Source organism: Mus caroli, chromosome 16, assembly GCF_900094665.2.
Source record: "Mus caroli chromosome 16, CAROLI_EIJ_v1.1, whole genome shotgun sequence".
Taxonomy (NCBI): domain Eukaryota; kingdom Metazoa; phylum Chordata; class Mammalia; order Rodentia; family Muridae; genus Mus; species Mus caroli.
In genome coordinates this window covers 88,369,445-88,382,970 of record NC_034585.1, presented here as the reverse complement: position 1 = coordinate 88,382,970, position 13,526 = coordinate 88,369,445, and the positions used below count along the sequence as shown (strand labels likewise).

General features: G+C 49.7%; 1 protein-coding gene across 1 annotated transcript in view; it reads right to left on the bottom strand.

The window, feature by feature from the left end:
• The window catches only part of Dop1b (DOP1 leucine zipper like protein B), a 283,094-nt gene that overhangs the window by 10,497 nt on the left and 259,071 nt on the right, over positions 1-13,526 (bottom strand). The window contains exons 27-30 of the mRNA XM_029470323.1: positions 10,099-10,243; positions 3,426-3,505; positions 2,294-2,403; positions 2,063-2,209 (exon numbers count right to left, since the gene is read on the bottom strand). Coding sequence (XP_029326183.1) covers positions 2,063-2,209; positions 2,294-2,403; positions 3,426-3,505; positions 10,099-10,243 — 482 coding nt within the window. The remainder of the gene's footprint in view (positions 1-2,062; positions 2,210-2,293; positions 2,404-3,425; positions 3,506-10,098; positions 10,244-13,526) is intronic.

The window sequence follows — 13,526 nt, the reverse complement described above, 5'->3', positions numbered from 1 at the left end:
ATCTGGCGCCCTCTTCTGGAGTGTCTGAAGACAGCTACAGTGTACTTACATATAATAAATAAATAAATAAATCTTTTTTTTTAAAAAAAAAGAAATCTGCTCTCTGGAATTTGTCAGCCACATTTGTCAGAACATTTGTCAGCATTCACTGAGTGCTTGTGAGACTCCTCCAAGAAAACAACACAAGAGTCTCATGACCTCAGTTTTCTCGAAACACAGAATTGTTCTTACAATGTGTTCTCCCGTCCTCCCAGGTGTGGCCGAGTTTCCCTCTGCAGGTCATTCATTATTGCTTGCTGTTGTTATTCAGTTGAATGTTTCAACTTCCCTTTATATGCATGCCTCTGGGGAAGAGCGTGTCTTCTCCATGTGAGGCTGTCCTTGTAGTTGTACACAGCTTGAACTCACGAGAACACTCACTTAGGTGGCTTTCCTTAACCGTCAGAGTATAAGCCGTGATGCTCAGAGTGAAGCTGGCTATGTATGGCTCTCAGCTACACTCTCTCCGGTCCCACTGTCTCTCCAGCGGTGACACACTCATGATTTTTTTTTTAAAAAAAGATTTATTTATTATATGTAACTACACTGTAGCTGTCTTCAGACACATCAGAAGAGGGCATGAGATCTCATGACAGATGGTTGTGAGCCATCATGTGGTTGCTGGGATTTGAACTCAGGACCTCTAGAAGAGCAGTCAGTGTTTTTACCCGCTGAGCCATCTCTCCAACCCCCACACTCATGATTTTAATTCAAGAAGCTGGCCAAGCCAAGGGTTTTCTCATAACCCTAACCTAATGAAACGAACTTCTCCAGCTCTCCATAAAGGAAACAATGCAGAACAGGGCAAGAGTGCTAAGGAGTGCTAATACTGTGTGCTCAGTACTCCTGGATGCTAATACTGTGTGCTCAGTACTCCTGGATCTGAGCTCCATCCCTGAGTCTGCAGACAGACTCTCTGAGGTTGTCCTCCAATCTCCACATGTCCACTGTGGCATGTGTATCTGCACGCATGCACGCACGCACGCATGCACGTACAAACACACACACACACACACACACACACACACACACACACACGCACGCACATGAATAAATGAAATAACATTTTAAAACAGTGTTTTAAAGAGGCCCATTTAAGGACTAGGCAGGCGGCTGAGTTGGTAAAATGGCTGCACAGCCTGAGGACCTGAGTCTGACTCTCAGGGTGTGGTGGTGCCTGCCTGCCCATGACCCACTGCTGAGACAGGCAGAGCCAGGGACATCCCTGGAGCTTGCTGGACAGCCAGGTTTCAGTGACAGTCCCTGTCTAAAACAATAAGGTGGAGAATGATGGAGAAAGAAACCTAAGTGAACTCCTAGCCTCCACCTGTATGCGTGCACACGCACACACACACACTCACACTCACCCAAAGCATGCATATACACAAACCCCAGGAAGCATGGGCTGCAGGTGGTCCTGAGCTGGCTTCCTGCTCTCTGACGAAAAGGCACAGGAATGGCTTGCTTAGTGTCCTGTCCTCCTGGGGTCTCCACGTTCCACGCCCACTACTGTCATGGAGTGCATGAGCCAGGCAGCCAGGCAGACATTGCCAGAGCCAATCTGGGCTCTGATCTCAACAGGGGCCAAGTCTTTCATGAGGAAGATGAAAGGCTCCTGAACCCTCCATCTCACTCTTTGCCAGCAGCAGGCTCTCTCAATCCAGTGCAGTGCCTCTTTTGATAAAAGGTTATCTCCGGATTTTGAAGGACATAATGTCTTTTCAGCAAACACAGACTAACATGAGCACCATGACAGGGACATGCAAGGGGCTGAGGTGACACCGTGGTCCAAGGGTCAGGCAACAACAGTGCAAGACTGAGCACATAGGGCTTTGTTTCCTGTTTTGTTTGTTTTGTTTTTCAAAACATGGTTTTTCTGTATAGCTCTGGTGGTCCTAGAACGAACTCTGTAGACCAGGCTGTCCTAGAACTCACTCTGTAGACCAGGCTGTCCTGGAACTCAGAGACCTGCCTGCCTCTGCTCCCTGAGACCTGGGATTAAAGAGAGAACAGAATTTCTTACTGAATGCAAGACGTATCCATCTGAAAGAAAGCGGGGTCCAGGAACAGCTCTAGCACTTCCTTCTTCCACGCGCGCTTGGTGTAGGCATAGCCACTCAAGGAGCTCAGCAGCTGGGCACCGGCCCTGAAGCTGGGCGCATTGTACGCACTGAGGGAAGAGAAGGGATGGGGTCAAGGGGAACTTCTCAGAGGACACATTTCTGCATGTGGGCGTGATGATGGCGCCTGTCACCTGTGATTGCGCAGGTAAGGAAACACGTAGTACAGCAAGCGGGAGATCAGCGGCACAGCTTTCTCTTTCTCGTCGCTGCGGTAAACCATGTCCAGGAGAGAAGCCAGAACCTAAAACAAATGAGGCAGAATTCCTTTATGGAAACAAGACACGGGGCTGGAAAGGTGACTCAGTGGTTAGGAGCACTGGCTGCTCTTCCAGAGGCCCCAGTTTCAATTCCCAGCAACCACATGGAAGGTTATAACTGTAATTCTAGTTCCAGGGGATCCAATACCCTAATACAGACATACATGCAGGCAGGCAAGATACCAATGAACATAAAAACAAACAAACAAATAAATCAATGATATATTTTTAAAAAGAAAAAAGGAGAAAACAAGAGATACCGGGCAATGGTGGCACATGCCTTTAATCCCAGCATTTGGGAAACAGAGGCTGTGAATCTATCTGAGTTTGAAGCCAGCCTGGTCTAGAGAGTGAGTTACAAAAGCCAGGGCTATACAGAGAGACCCTGTCTTGAACCACCTCCCTCCACCCCACCCCCAAAAAGAAAAGAAAAGAAAAGAAAAGAAAAGAATAGAAAAGAAAAGAAAAGAAAAGGGAAGGGAAGGGAAGGGAAGGGAAGGGAAGGGAAGGGAAGGGAAGGAAAGGAAAGGAAAGGAAAGGAAAGGAAAGGAAAGGAAAGGAAAGAAAAGGAAAGAAAAGAAACTCCTGAAGTGTCAATCAAAAGTGCCATGCTGCAAGCCAACGCTGTTCTACTCTGATCTGGAACAATGCGTCCTACATGGTGGAGCCCATGGCAGTACTAAGGGAGCCTGGTGGAGGAAGCTCACTGGCAGTGTGCCCTTGCTTCCTGAATACCACACTGTGTGCCTCCACATGCTCCCCACCTTGAGGCTAAGCAACATAGCCAGCCAACTGGGCTGAAGCCTCTAATACCCTGAGTCTTCCTGTAAAACGAGTTTCTCAGGTATTTTGTTGCAGCAACAGAAAGCTGGCTGACACAAGGTCTAGACTTCAGAACTCAGGCAGAAGGGGGCAACCCGTGGCACCCAGAATGAATACAGGACTTCAAAATGATTCAAGACAGTAAGCATTTCCACAAGGAACCACAAGTCAGGTGAATCTTTACCTCTGCCAAGAGAGAGAGCGCTTGCACACTGTAAACGGAGGGGGCAGAAGCAGATACCATGGTGGAGGCTTCAGCAGCATCTGCTGACAGAAAGAAGAGTCTGTTTAGCCCTGAGGGGAGTGAATGCCTCCTTCCCTAAGCACTTTCACTCTGACTGCAGTCAGTAGTTTCAGTATCTGCTCTGGTATCCAATCCCAACCACGGAGTTAGTTAGGTTTCTATTTACTGCTGTGATCACACACAACCTGGGGAGGGAAACACTCACTACATCTTACATCATCCAGGGCTGCACAGAGAAACACTGTCTGAATCACCAACCTCCCGGGGAAGTCAGGGCCAATGCAGAGGCCGTGGAGGAGTGCTCCCGCTGACTGGCTTGCTCCTCATGGCTTGCTCAGTCTGCTTTCTTATAGAATGGAAGACCACTATGCCCCATTGGTCAGGGCCCTCCTGTATAAGTCACTTATCAAGAAAATGGCCTGTAATCTTGCCTACCTACAGTCAATCTGATGGAGACATTTCCCAGATGACTCTCGCTTTGCTAAGTCATAAAACCTAACTAGGACAAAGAATGTGGGTATTTGGATCAAACACACCAGCGCCAGCTCACTGCCTCCAGGTCCTTTCGGGTGAGCAGCTGGCATTTGGGTCTGAGCTGAGTCCGTCTTCCCACACTCTTCTGCTCTGCTCCCGGTCTACATCCTTGCTGCAGCACTGACGAGCCTTCATGCTGAGCTCCTGCAGGACGCCCTTCTCCATCTCCACACAGCATCCTGCCTCTCATCCATCCGGCAAATGTCCTCTTGCCTGCTTCTCTCTCCCTCAGAAGATTCCACCCAGGAAGGGGAAATCTGGCTAAGTCCAGCAAGCTTAGGTCTGCTTATGGTTTGTCCTTTCTGCAATGACCACGTGGCCAGTGAAATCACTGAAAGCAGCAGATGAAGAAGTTGAAAGCTATCTTTTAGAATGCATACCCACTTGTGGGCGTCGGCTGACGAGCAACAGTGCTGGTTATCCGGTCACTTAAGATTGGTTGGGGCTGGTGACTTAATCCCTGTAAAACTGGTTCAAGATTTCTCCCATTCTTTTCCCATGTGATTCTTTTTTTTTAAAAAAAGACTTATTTATTTATATGTAAGTACACTGTAGCTATCCTCAGATATTTCAGAAGAGGGCATCAGATTTCATTACAGATGGTTGTGAGCCACCATGTGGTTGCTGGGATTTGAACTCTGGACCTTCGGAAGAGCAGTCCGGTGCTCTTACCCACTGAGCCATCTCGCCAGCCCTCCCATGTGATTCTTTATGTGCCGTTCAATAAATATAGATCAAAGTCCTTTGCTAAACAGACACACAGCAGTCAGACAGACACAGGGACGGAGTCACAAGTCAGGCTTCTGGCAGACACATGTTTAGACTCACACAAGACAGAAAACACAGGAGTGTGAAGCAGAGAGTTCACATCTGGACTCGCACCTGTGTACATGACTCCAAGGAGAAGTGTGCTGGATCATGATCAGTGCTGGATCGTGAGACTCTGCCTTAAAGCAACAATCCTCCCCCAGACCTAACACAAAATGAGAGAACAGGAAAGAAGCTGGAAGCAAAAGAGAAGCCAGCATCCCAGTGGCCTTCCAGCTGACTGCTCCAGATCAGGGGACCAGAGCGTTGAGGAGTTCTGAGTACCAGCCCTCACCTCTTGTTGGGAGCTGTTAAGACAACACTATTGTCCTGATCTCTGAATTGAGCCCCCCCCCCCCGAGAAGAAAAGGGGGCCACCAACGCACCGCTCTGAGAACAACCACAGAATGTTCCAGCCCTAAGTCAGCGCCAGATGTCCTGACCACAAGATGTACCCTGATACCACCAAGTTCCTGCTTCTCCATGTAGTCGCCAAAAGAAAAATTTCCACTGCCCCACCTCTCCTGCTGAGAAGTACTTCCCCTTTTGCTTGTGCATTTAAGCCTTGAGCCTTGCTGAATACAGAGAGACCTTGATGCTACTCAGACTGCTTCTGTGTCGTTCTTGCACTTGGTTTCTGTCCCTCTCTCCCCCCATTTGGTTCTTAGGAGAAGGCCCCCTCGAGACCCTCGAATAACTGGACCTGCTGGACGGGTCAACCTCTCTCCACTGTCCAACCATCTAACGCTCCCTCTCATCCTGAGCCTGGCAGACGGGCTTCCAGACTCTCACCAACCAAGCCTTTGGAAATTTCATCCCAGACTCTTCCTGTGCTGTCCTGGTTGTCCTCTCAGCTGGTGACTTGGTTCCCGACCTTGACGGCTATTCTTCTCCTCCTGACACCCCAGATTCCCCAAGTGCATGCTGGCTCTGCTCCCCCATTCTGCTCCAAGTAAGTAAACTGTTGAGCCAAAAATCCCAACCTTCCTTGGCTGCATTTTCAGAACACAGCCAAGAGTATTGTTTCTTGTGTGAACCACTCTGGAACCCTTCGACAGGACTTCTGGCTTCTGCTCTTGTGCAAAGTGGCTTTACTCATGACAGTTAGAGAGATGCTTTCTGAAGATGGAGACTTACTTCATGGCTGCCCTGACTACTGGGGCAGCATGAGATCCTACATGCCATGCTATATACCCAGCCAGCTCATCTTCAGTCTCCGTCCTCCATCTTGTTTCTGAGCAGTTTCATCAAGGAGAGACTAGGCGCTATCCAGAGGGCCCATGGGTAAATCATAACGAGGCCCTCAAGAGGGCCAGCTTCTTCCTCACCCTCCTGATTAAAACACAAGTCTGGTAGCGTTTGTTTCCCACCAGCAGGATCAAGGCTAGATCACACAGCAGTTGTGGATCAATCAGCCACCCTGTCTGTCTTCACACTGACCAACCCTCAGTAGGGGAGGGCAACTCTTCAGAGCTTTAGAAGCCCCAACCCCAGAGATGAGACTGGCTTTTGAGTCCCCCCTCTTCCTGTGTGTTTGCTGTCGGCGTGGCTCCCCACCCCCACTCAGCCCCAGCAAACACCTTCCTTGGACTACTGGTCCTACAGCTGCTGGTCTTGCAGCTGCTGGCCCTAGCTCCAATGCTTATTAAGAGCTGTCTGCTGTAACCTGCTGTGCTTCACATTTTCCCGCCTTTTAACTCTTGAACTGGCAGAGAAAACACGATCAGTACTCCTAGACTATGAATTGGGGCTGGAGAGCTGGCTCCGTGGTTAGCACTGGTGGCTCTCCAGAGTACCCAGGTTCAATTCCTTGTACCCACATGGCAGCTCACAACCAGCCGTGACTACAGTTCTAGGAGATCCAATACCACCTCTGCCTTCTATGGGCACTTGACATACATGCAGACAAAACACCCACAACACAAAACAAACAAACTGTTGGGAGCTATTAAGACAACACAATTGTCCTGATCTCTGAATTAGGCCTCTCCCCCCCGAGAAGAAAAGGGGGTCAAAAGCGGGCCACCGACGCACTACTCCAAGAACAACCACAGATTGTTCCAGCCCTAAGTCAGCGCCAGATGTCCTGACCTCAAGATGTACCATGAGCCAAGTTCCTGCTTCCCCGTGTAGTCGCCAAAAGAAAAATTTCTGCTGCCCCATCCCTCCTGCTGAGGTGCATTTCTGCTGCCCCATTCCTCCTGCTGAGAAGTACTTCCCCTTTTGCTTGTGCATTTAAACCTTGGGCCTGGCTAATACAGTGGGACCTTGATGCTACTCAGACTGCTTCCCTTGTAGTTCCTGCACTTGGTGTCCATCTTTCTCTCCCCCCATTTGGTTCTCAGAAGAAGGTCCCCTCGAGACCCTCGAATAACTAGACCTGCTGGACAGGTCAACAAACCACAAAAGACTCTGGATTTCTAATACAGGCGTCTCAGCCTAAGCCTCCTCGGTTGAATGGCACCGGAGTCCAAACACAAGGTTGCCCTTAAGAACCTGCACACGCACATCGATGGAGGGAAATACCCACTCTTTCTCCAGCCATCACGGCCATTTGTTTATTACTGCTGAGTGCTGCTACGACGTTTGCTAATCCAGGCTTCCTGAGAAGCTCGAACACCATGGCCAGCTTCCCCAGTCTACGCCTTCCAGGAACTGAAAGGAGCCAGGTGCTGCCTTACCACAGGACTGTCCTCAGGTTGGATTTAATTACTGAGCAACAGACAGGCAACAACACTTAGCACAACAGTCACCACAGCTGCGGTGGGCCCACAGCTTAATCAGCACCCAAAGAGCGAGCCACAGCAACGCAGCTGGAGTGCACGGGTGTCGTGGTGGTGGGGTGTTCTCCTCCCCACCCCACCCCCCCGCAACCATCAGGGAGAGCATAATTATTGGCTTAAAGTAGCAAATGAAGGGTCTGGGAGAGAAAGTGCTTGTCATGCAATCATGAGGGCCAAGCTTGACCCAAGCATCATAAAAAAGATGGGCTGGGAGGCCAGGTCATGTGACCCTCAGTGCTGGGGAGAGAGAGGTAGATGTGGGTCATGTGACCCTCAGTGCTGGGGGGGGAGAGGTAGGTGTGGGTCATGTGACCCTCAGTGCTGGGGGGGGAGAGAGAGGTAGGTGTGGGTCATGTGACCCTCAGTTCTGGGGAGAGAGAGGTAGGGGCATCTCAGAAGCTCAGTGGCCAGCCAACTAGCCCAATCAGCAAGTTCAGGTCCCAGGGAAAATACCAGTCTTAAAAACAAAGCAGGCGGCAACTTCTGAAGAGCACCATGTGAGGCTGACCTCTCGACACTGCCCAGCTCCCTATCCCTCCTCATTCTGGGAAGAGAATTCCTGCTTGTGTGGCAGGGCATGCTATATGGCTCCACTCTTTTGAAACAAAAGTGTGTGCATGCCTGGCTGACTGCTGGGAATTCTTCCCACACCCCAACACACCCCTACACCACTCTGTCCTGCCATCTAGGTTCATTCTGGAGATTGCCAGAATGAATCAGACTGTCTACCTGGATCCCTAGGACCACACGGGTTGGGACTCAGATCAGTGCCTTGCTTAGCCATCCTCAGGGAAGCTGCTTCTTGCGGTAAAAGGGAACTACTCAGGGGACCCACGGCTGAGCAGTGTGACTCTGGAACACTCCATCCTAAATGGTGGCGTCTTCATCGACAACATCTTCAGAGACAACAGGAACTACGCACACCAGAGACGGGCAGCACAGGCCCAAGCAAGATGGGGTCTCAGCACCGAGGAGGAACTGAACACAACCTCCCTGCCCACCCAAACACAAGCTCTCCAGCTGATCGACGCTCCCGTGGGAAGGCTTGTTTTCTCCAGTGGAGTCTCCCCAGACCCCGCAGCATGTGGTCAATACAAAATGTACTCGCTAGTATTTTTGTAGGTCTCTGTCTTGGTGGAGGCTTTCTTTGGGCATTTTTTGTTCGTCTTACTATCCTTTTCTTGTATGTTTTCTGGCAATTTTGTGGTTTTCTGGCCTTTGTTTTTGTGTATTTATGTGTGCTTGTGTGTGTTTCTTGTGCTTTTTCTTTTTTTCATTCTGTTTTCTTGTTTGTTTGCCTGATGGTTTTAAAGAAAAGGGGAGGGGGGGAAGAAATAGATCTTGGAGTTGGGTGAGGTGGAAGGTGGGAGGAGTTGGGGGAGGGGACATGAAGAATATAGTCTGAAAATATTTTCAATCAAAAAAATATAAACATCAGGAGCAGGCGCAGTCAGTTAGTTACAGGCACATGGGTTCGGGAGATGGGGTGGGTAGTCGCCTGGGCCCAGGAACAGGCTAAAAGGCAGTGTGCTTGTCCACGAGCTGAGATGTGTGTATCCACTTTCCAGTGCCTCCTGATGCTCTTCTGAGGATAACTGAGACTGAAAACGGCGATGCGCTGATGGGTAATCACAGCCAGGCGCACTAACACCCTAACACCACTCCCTTCCCCACAGGGACTCAGCCTTTTTTTTTTTTTTTTTTTTTTTTTTTTTTTTTTTTGGTTTTTCGAGACAGGGTTTCTCTGTGTAGCCCTGGCTGTCCTGGAACTCACCCTGTAGACCAGGCTGGCTTTGAACTCAGAAATCCGCCTGCCTCTGCCTCCCGAGTGCTGGGCTTAAAGGCGTGCGCCACCATGCCCAGCAGCCTTCTTCCCTTTGTGTGAGCTAGGACAATTGAACAAATACTGGACATGGTCAAAAGAATGGCGTGAACAAGGCTTTGGGGATGGGGAGGCTCCAGAAGAAAAGGCAGAGGGCCCTTTCCCTCAAGGGGCACTTTGTTCCCTGGATTGTTCTTGGAGGGGATTCTGTGCCTCCCGTGACAAACACATCGATTTATAGGACGTGTTTATTGATGTTGGCTATCCTATCGCAGCTATTGAACCCAGCCTGGGCAGTGTGCCCTAAATCAGGTTATCACCTTCTGTTCTGCTCTCCTGCTTACCCAGGTATAATCTATAGCACGTGCCAGGCAACTGTGTGTCAACTGGCATGTTTTGAGAAAGTTCTGGGGAAGGGCTGCTCTGTTAATATTTAGTATGTGCTTACTGGTGGGTTTGTTGTTGTTGTTGTTGTTGTTTTTAACAGGATTTTCTGAACTCCAACAACCTCCCTTGGGTCACTGCTTTCTCTGTTACACTTGTGTGTAACAGCGCACTGGAATGGAAGCATGGTTGTCCACAGCATTAGATTACAGTCTGCCCACTCTTTCAAGTCCTCAGAGCCTTGGCTGAAACAGGCGTTTCTTCCCACCCCTCCTCCACTTACTGTGCACGTCGTCCTCGGCATCCGACTCTTCCAGAGAGACCTGAGGTTGGGCTTTCACCTCCAGATTTCTGCTGAGCCAGCTTGTTTGTTCCAAGGAGGAGCCAGCGATGGTACCTACAGCTTCCAGGATTCTCTGAGTGATTTCCTGGAGAGCCAGCAGAAGCAAGACTTAGTTAAGGAGAAGAAAAGAGCCGGTGCATACCACTGTCTGACAGGTACAGGGCACAGGCCACCGCGTGAGTCACCGCGGCACCAGTAGACTTTCAATGAGCCACGCTGAGAGGCGAAAAGCAGCTGGGATGACAGATTTTAGTAACAGGTTCTCGACCTACAAATATCCAATATAAACATCAGCATTACACTCTGCAGCTGTCTCCTGCCCTAGCTGGCTTTGGACTCCTGTGGGTACTGTATGCTTACAACGACCAGGGCCTTCTCTCAGCACATGTTATTGTGGCTCTGCTCTCTACGAGCCAACGGGTAAAGTCTGCAGGACTGATGGGAAAGGCCAGCTTTCTGGTTCTCCTGTGTTGGGAGCTATTAAGACAACACAATTGTCCTGATCTCTGAATTGGGCCCCCCCCCCCGAGAAGAAAAGGGGGTCAAAAGCGGGCCACCGNCGCACTGTTCCAAGAACAACCACAGATTGTTCCAGCCCTAAGTCAGCGCCAGATGTCCTGACTTCAAGATGTACCCTGATACCACCAAGTTCCTGCTTCCCCTGTGTAGTCGCCAAAAGAAAAATTTCTGCTGCCCCATCCCTCCTGCTGAGAAGTACTTCCCCTTTTGCTTGTACATTTAAGCCTTGAGCCTTGCTGAATACAGTGACACCTTGATGCTACTCAGACTGCTTCCCTTGTAGTTCCTGCACTTGGTTCTTTCTCTCCCCCCATTTGGTTCTTAGGAGAAGGTCCCCTCGAGACCCTCGAATAACTGGACCTGCTGGATGGGTCACTCCTGGATCGTGGTTCGTGCTGGTATGAACTAAACACTACAGGAAACCACTGTTACTAAGCTGCTGGACTTGAGACTTTACAAAGTTTTGTGGACTGCCAGGCCACACCAACAGTCAGCCGAGTCACTCATGCTGACTCCGTGTACACTGGCAGGGTGGTGACACTCCCTCTGCCTCGATCCTCACGTAGAAGCAAGACAACATGGACTATCCTGCTGCTGCCTGCCTGCCTCCACTCCCGAGAAGCAGAGCCAGTGGGGCAGATTTATCCTTTAGTCTTGTTCTCCTCAGCCTGTCTCTGTCTGCAGAACCCGTGGCCTCTGCTGAGCTCACCAGAACACTTACTACTTACTCTCTTTTATGGGATGAAGTATGGCCTTATTCTAGAATCACAATAGAGCCAGTCAAGATCTTTATAAACAGTGCTGCGTGCTGCTGTGCATGACTGAAACGCCAACACTTGGTAGGCAGGGAGGGGGAGAGTTCAGCCAGGGCTATACAGAGAGACTGTATCTTAAAACAAAGATATCGTTAAAATAAATTGCTGTAGTTTTGCTAATTGCATAACAAATACGCCTTTAAATAAGAAGAAACAAAATTAAATAAAGTAGGCTTGGACTGGGTGAGTGACCAGCCATTTACAATTAGGAGCACCATCAGAAGAGTCTGGCCAAGTTCTGGGCAAGAACAAACATGCAAACAGGAGGAGCTGGGTTCAAATCTCCAGAACCCATGGAGAGGGCTAGGCATGGTCAAAGCATGTCTGTGACCTCAGCACTGTTGGGGGTGGACGGGAGGATGGAAGGATCGTTGGGCTTTGCTGGAGGCCAGTCTAGCTCCAGGTTCAGTGTTCAGTGAGAGGCCATCTTAATGAGATAAGGCAACAGATTGACAGAGGAAGACACCCCCGTGTCCTCCTCTGGCCTTTGCATGTGTGTACATGGTCGATACATGTGAACATACCACACACACACACACACACACACACACACACACACACACACACAGGTCTGGGCAGGAACTGTAGGCATAACTAACTCAGTTGACAGAGTAGTTCACCAAGCCCCCTGGTTTGATTCCCAGGACTGCATAAAGCTAGGGGTGGTGGCACACCTGCAATCCTAGCTCTAGTAAGGTGGAGGCAGGAGGATAGAAGTTCAAAGTCATCCTCAGCTACACAGAGTTCACGGCCAGGCTGGAATACACCACACCTTGTCTCAAAGAAGAAGATTTCAGGGCTGGTGAGATGGCTCAGTGGGTAAGTGTGGTCTCCCCCCACCTGCTTGAACCTGCTTGCTCAAGGGTGGAGCTTCCTGCTCATTCCTCCTGCCATGCCTACTGCTGGACCCTGCCTTTGCTGCCTGGAGGCACACACATGTTCGTCCTGCTACTGGACCCTGAGTTACTTGGCGGGAAATCGGGTTCCCTCCCCCTTTCTTTATAACTGAGTGTCTGGAAATAGTAAAATTGAGCTTTGATCAGAATCTTGTCTTAGCTTCATTCTTTTCTCTCGCCGCCTAGCCCCTCTTCTCTTCCAGGTTTCCAAAATGCCTTTCCAGGCTAGAACCCAGGCTGTGATCTGCTGGCCGGACACAACAGGTAAGGGCACTGACTGCTCTTCCGAAGGTCCTGAGTTCAAATCCCAGCAACCACATGGTGGCTCACAACCATCCATAATGAGATCTGACGCCCTCTTCTGGGGTGTCTGAAGTCAGCTACAGTGAACTTATGTATAATAATAAATAAATAAATAAATAAATAAATAAATAAAGATTTTAGTTCACATAAGCAGCCTGAGTGGGCTTCCAGCACTTTGGCCACTGTTGCCAGGGAAGAGTGGCTGTCCACAGGGGACAGTGGACAGGGTTGTCCTTCCTTCCCTCAACAGTCATTTATTGCCAGCGTTGTGTCTTACCCAACATCTCTCTGGCTGTCAGGGAGTATATGAATGAGCAGAACAGCAGCTCTACTAAAGCTCAGACATCTTCAGAGGCACAGGAGACCCCACTGCCACCAAGAAAGAAACAGGCAGGGAGAGGGGGAGGCACCGGGCTCAGCTGGAGACAACCGCTTGCCTTTCCTGCCGACAGGAACTCTCAGCACCACAGATGAAACCAAGATTGCCCCAAGAGGCAATGCAGGTTATGCTACAGATCAGGTATCACAGATAAGGATGTCAGTAGTATAAATTAGCATATACTAACTGTGTGTACTTACTTAGTGCCAGCCAAAGTGACCTAAGAACGAGAGTTCCTAGAACCCGTGAGTGAAAATTCCTGAAAAGAAGCCGCGTCTGATGGTGAACAAAACTGCTGGAAGGACTTGCTGTATTTGCAGAGACTGACTGGCTGGTTGACATTTCAGTGCTGTAGAGAGCTTGGGATGATTTTGTAGGTTTAGAGGGTCATTACTTCCCTGCTGTGAAGGGGCTTTGCTGTAGTCTCAGTTGTTCACTGCTGTCCCAGCAGGTGCT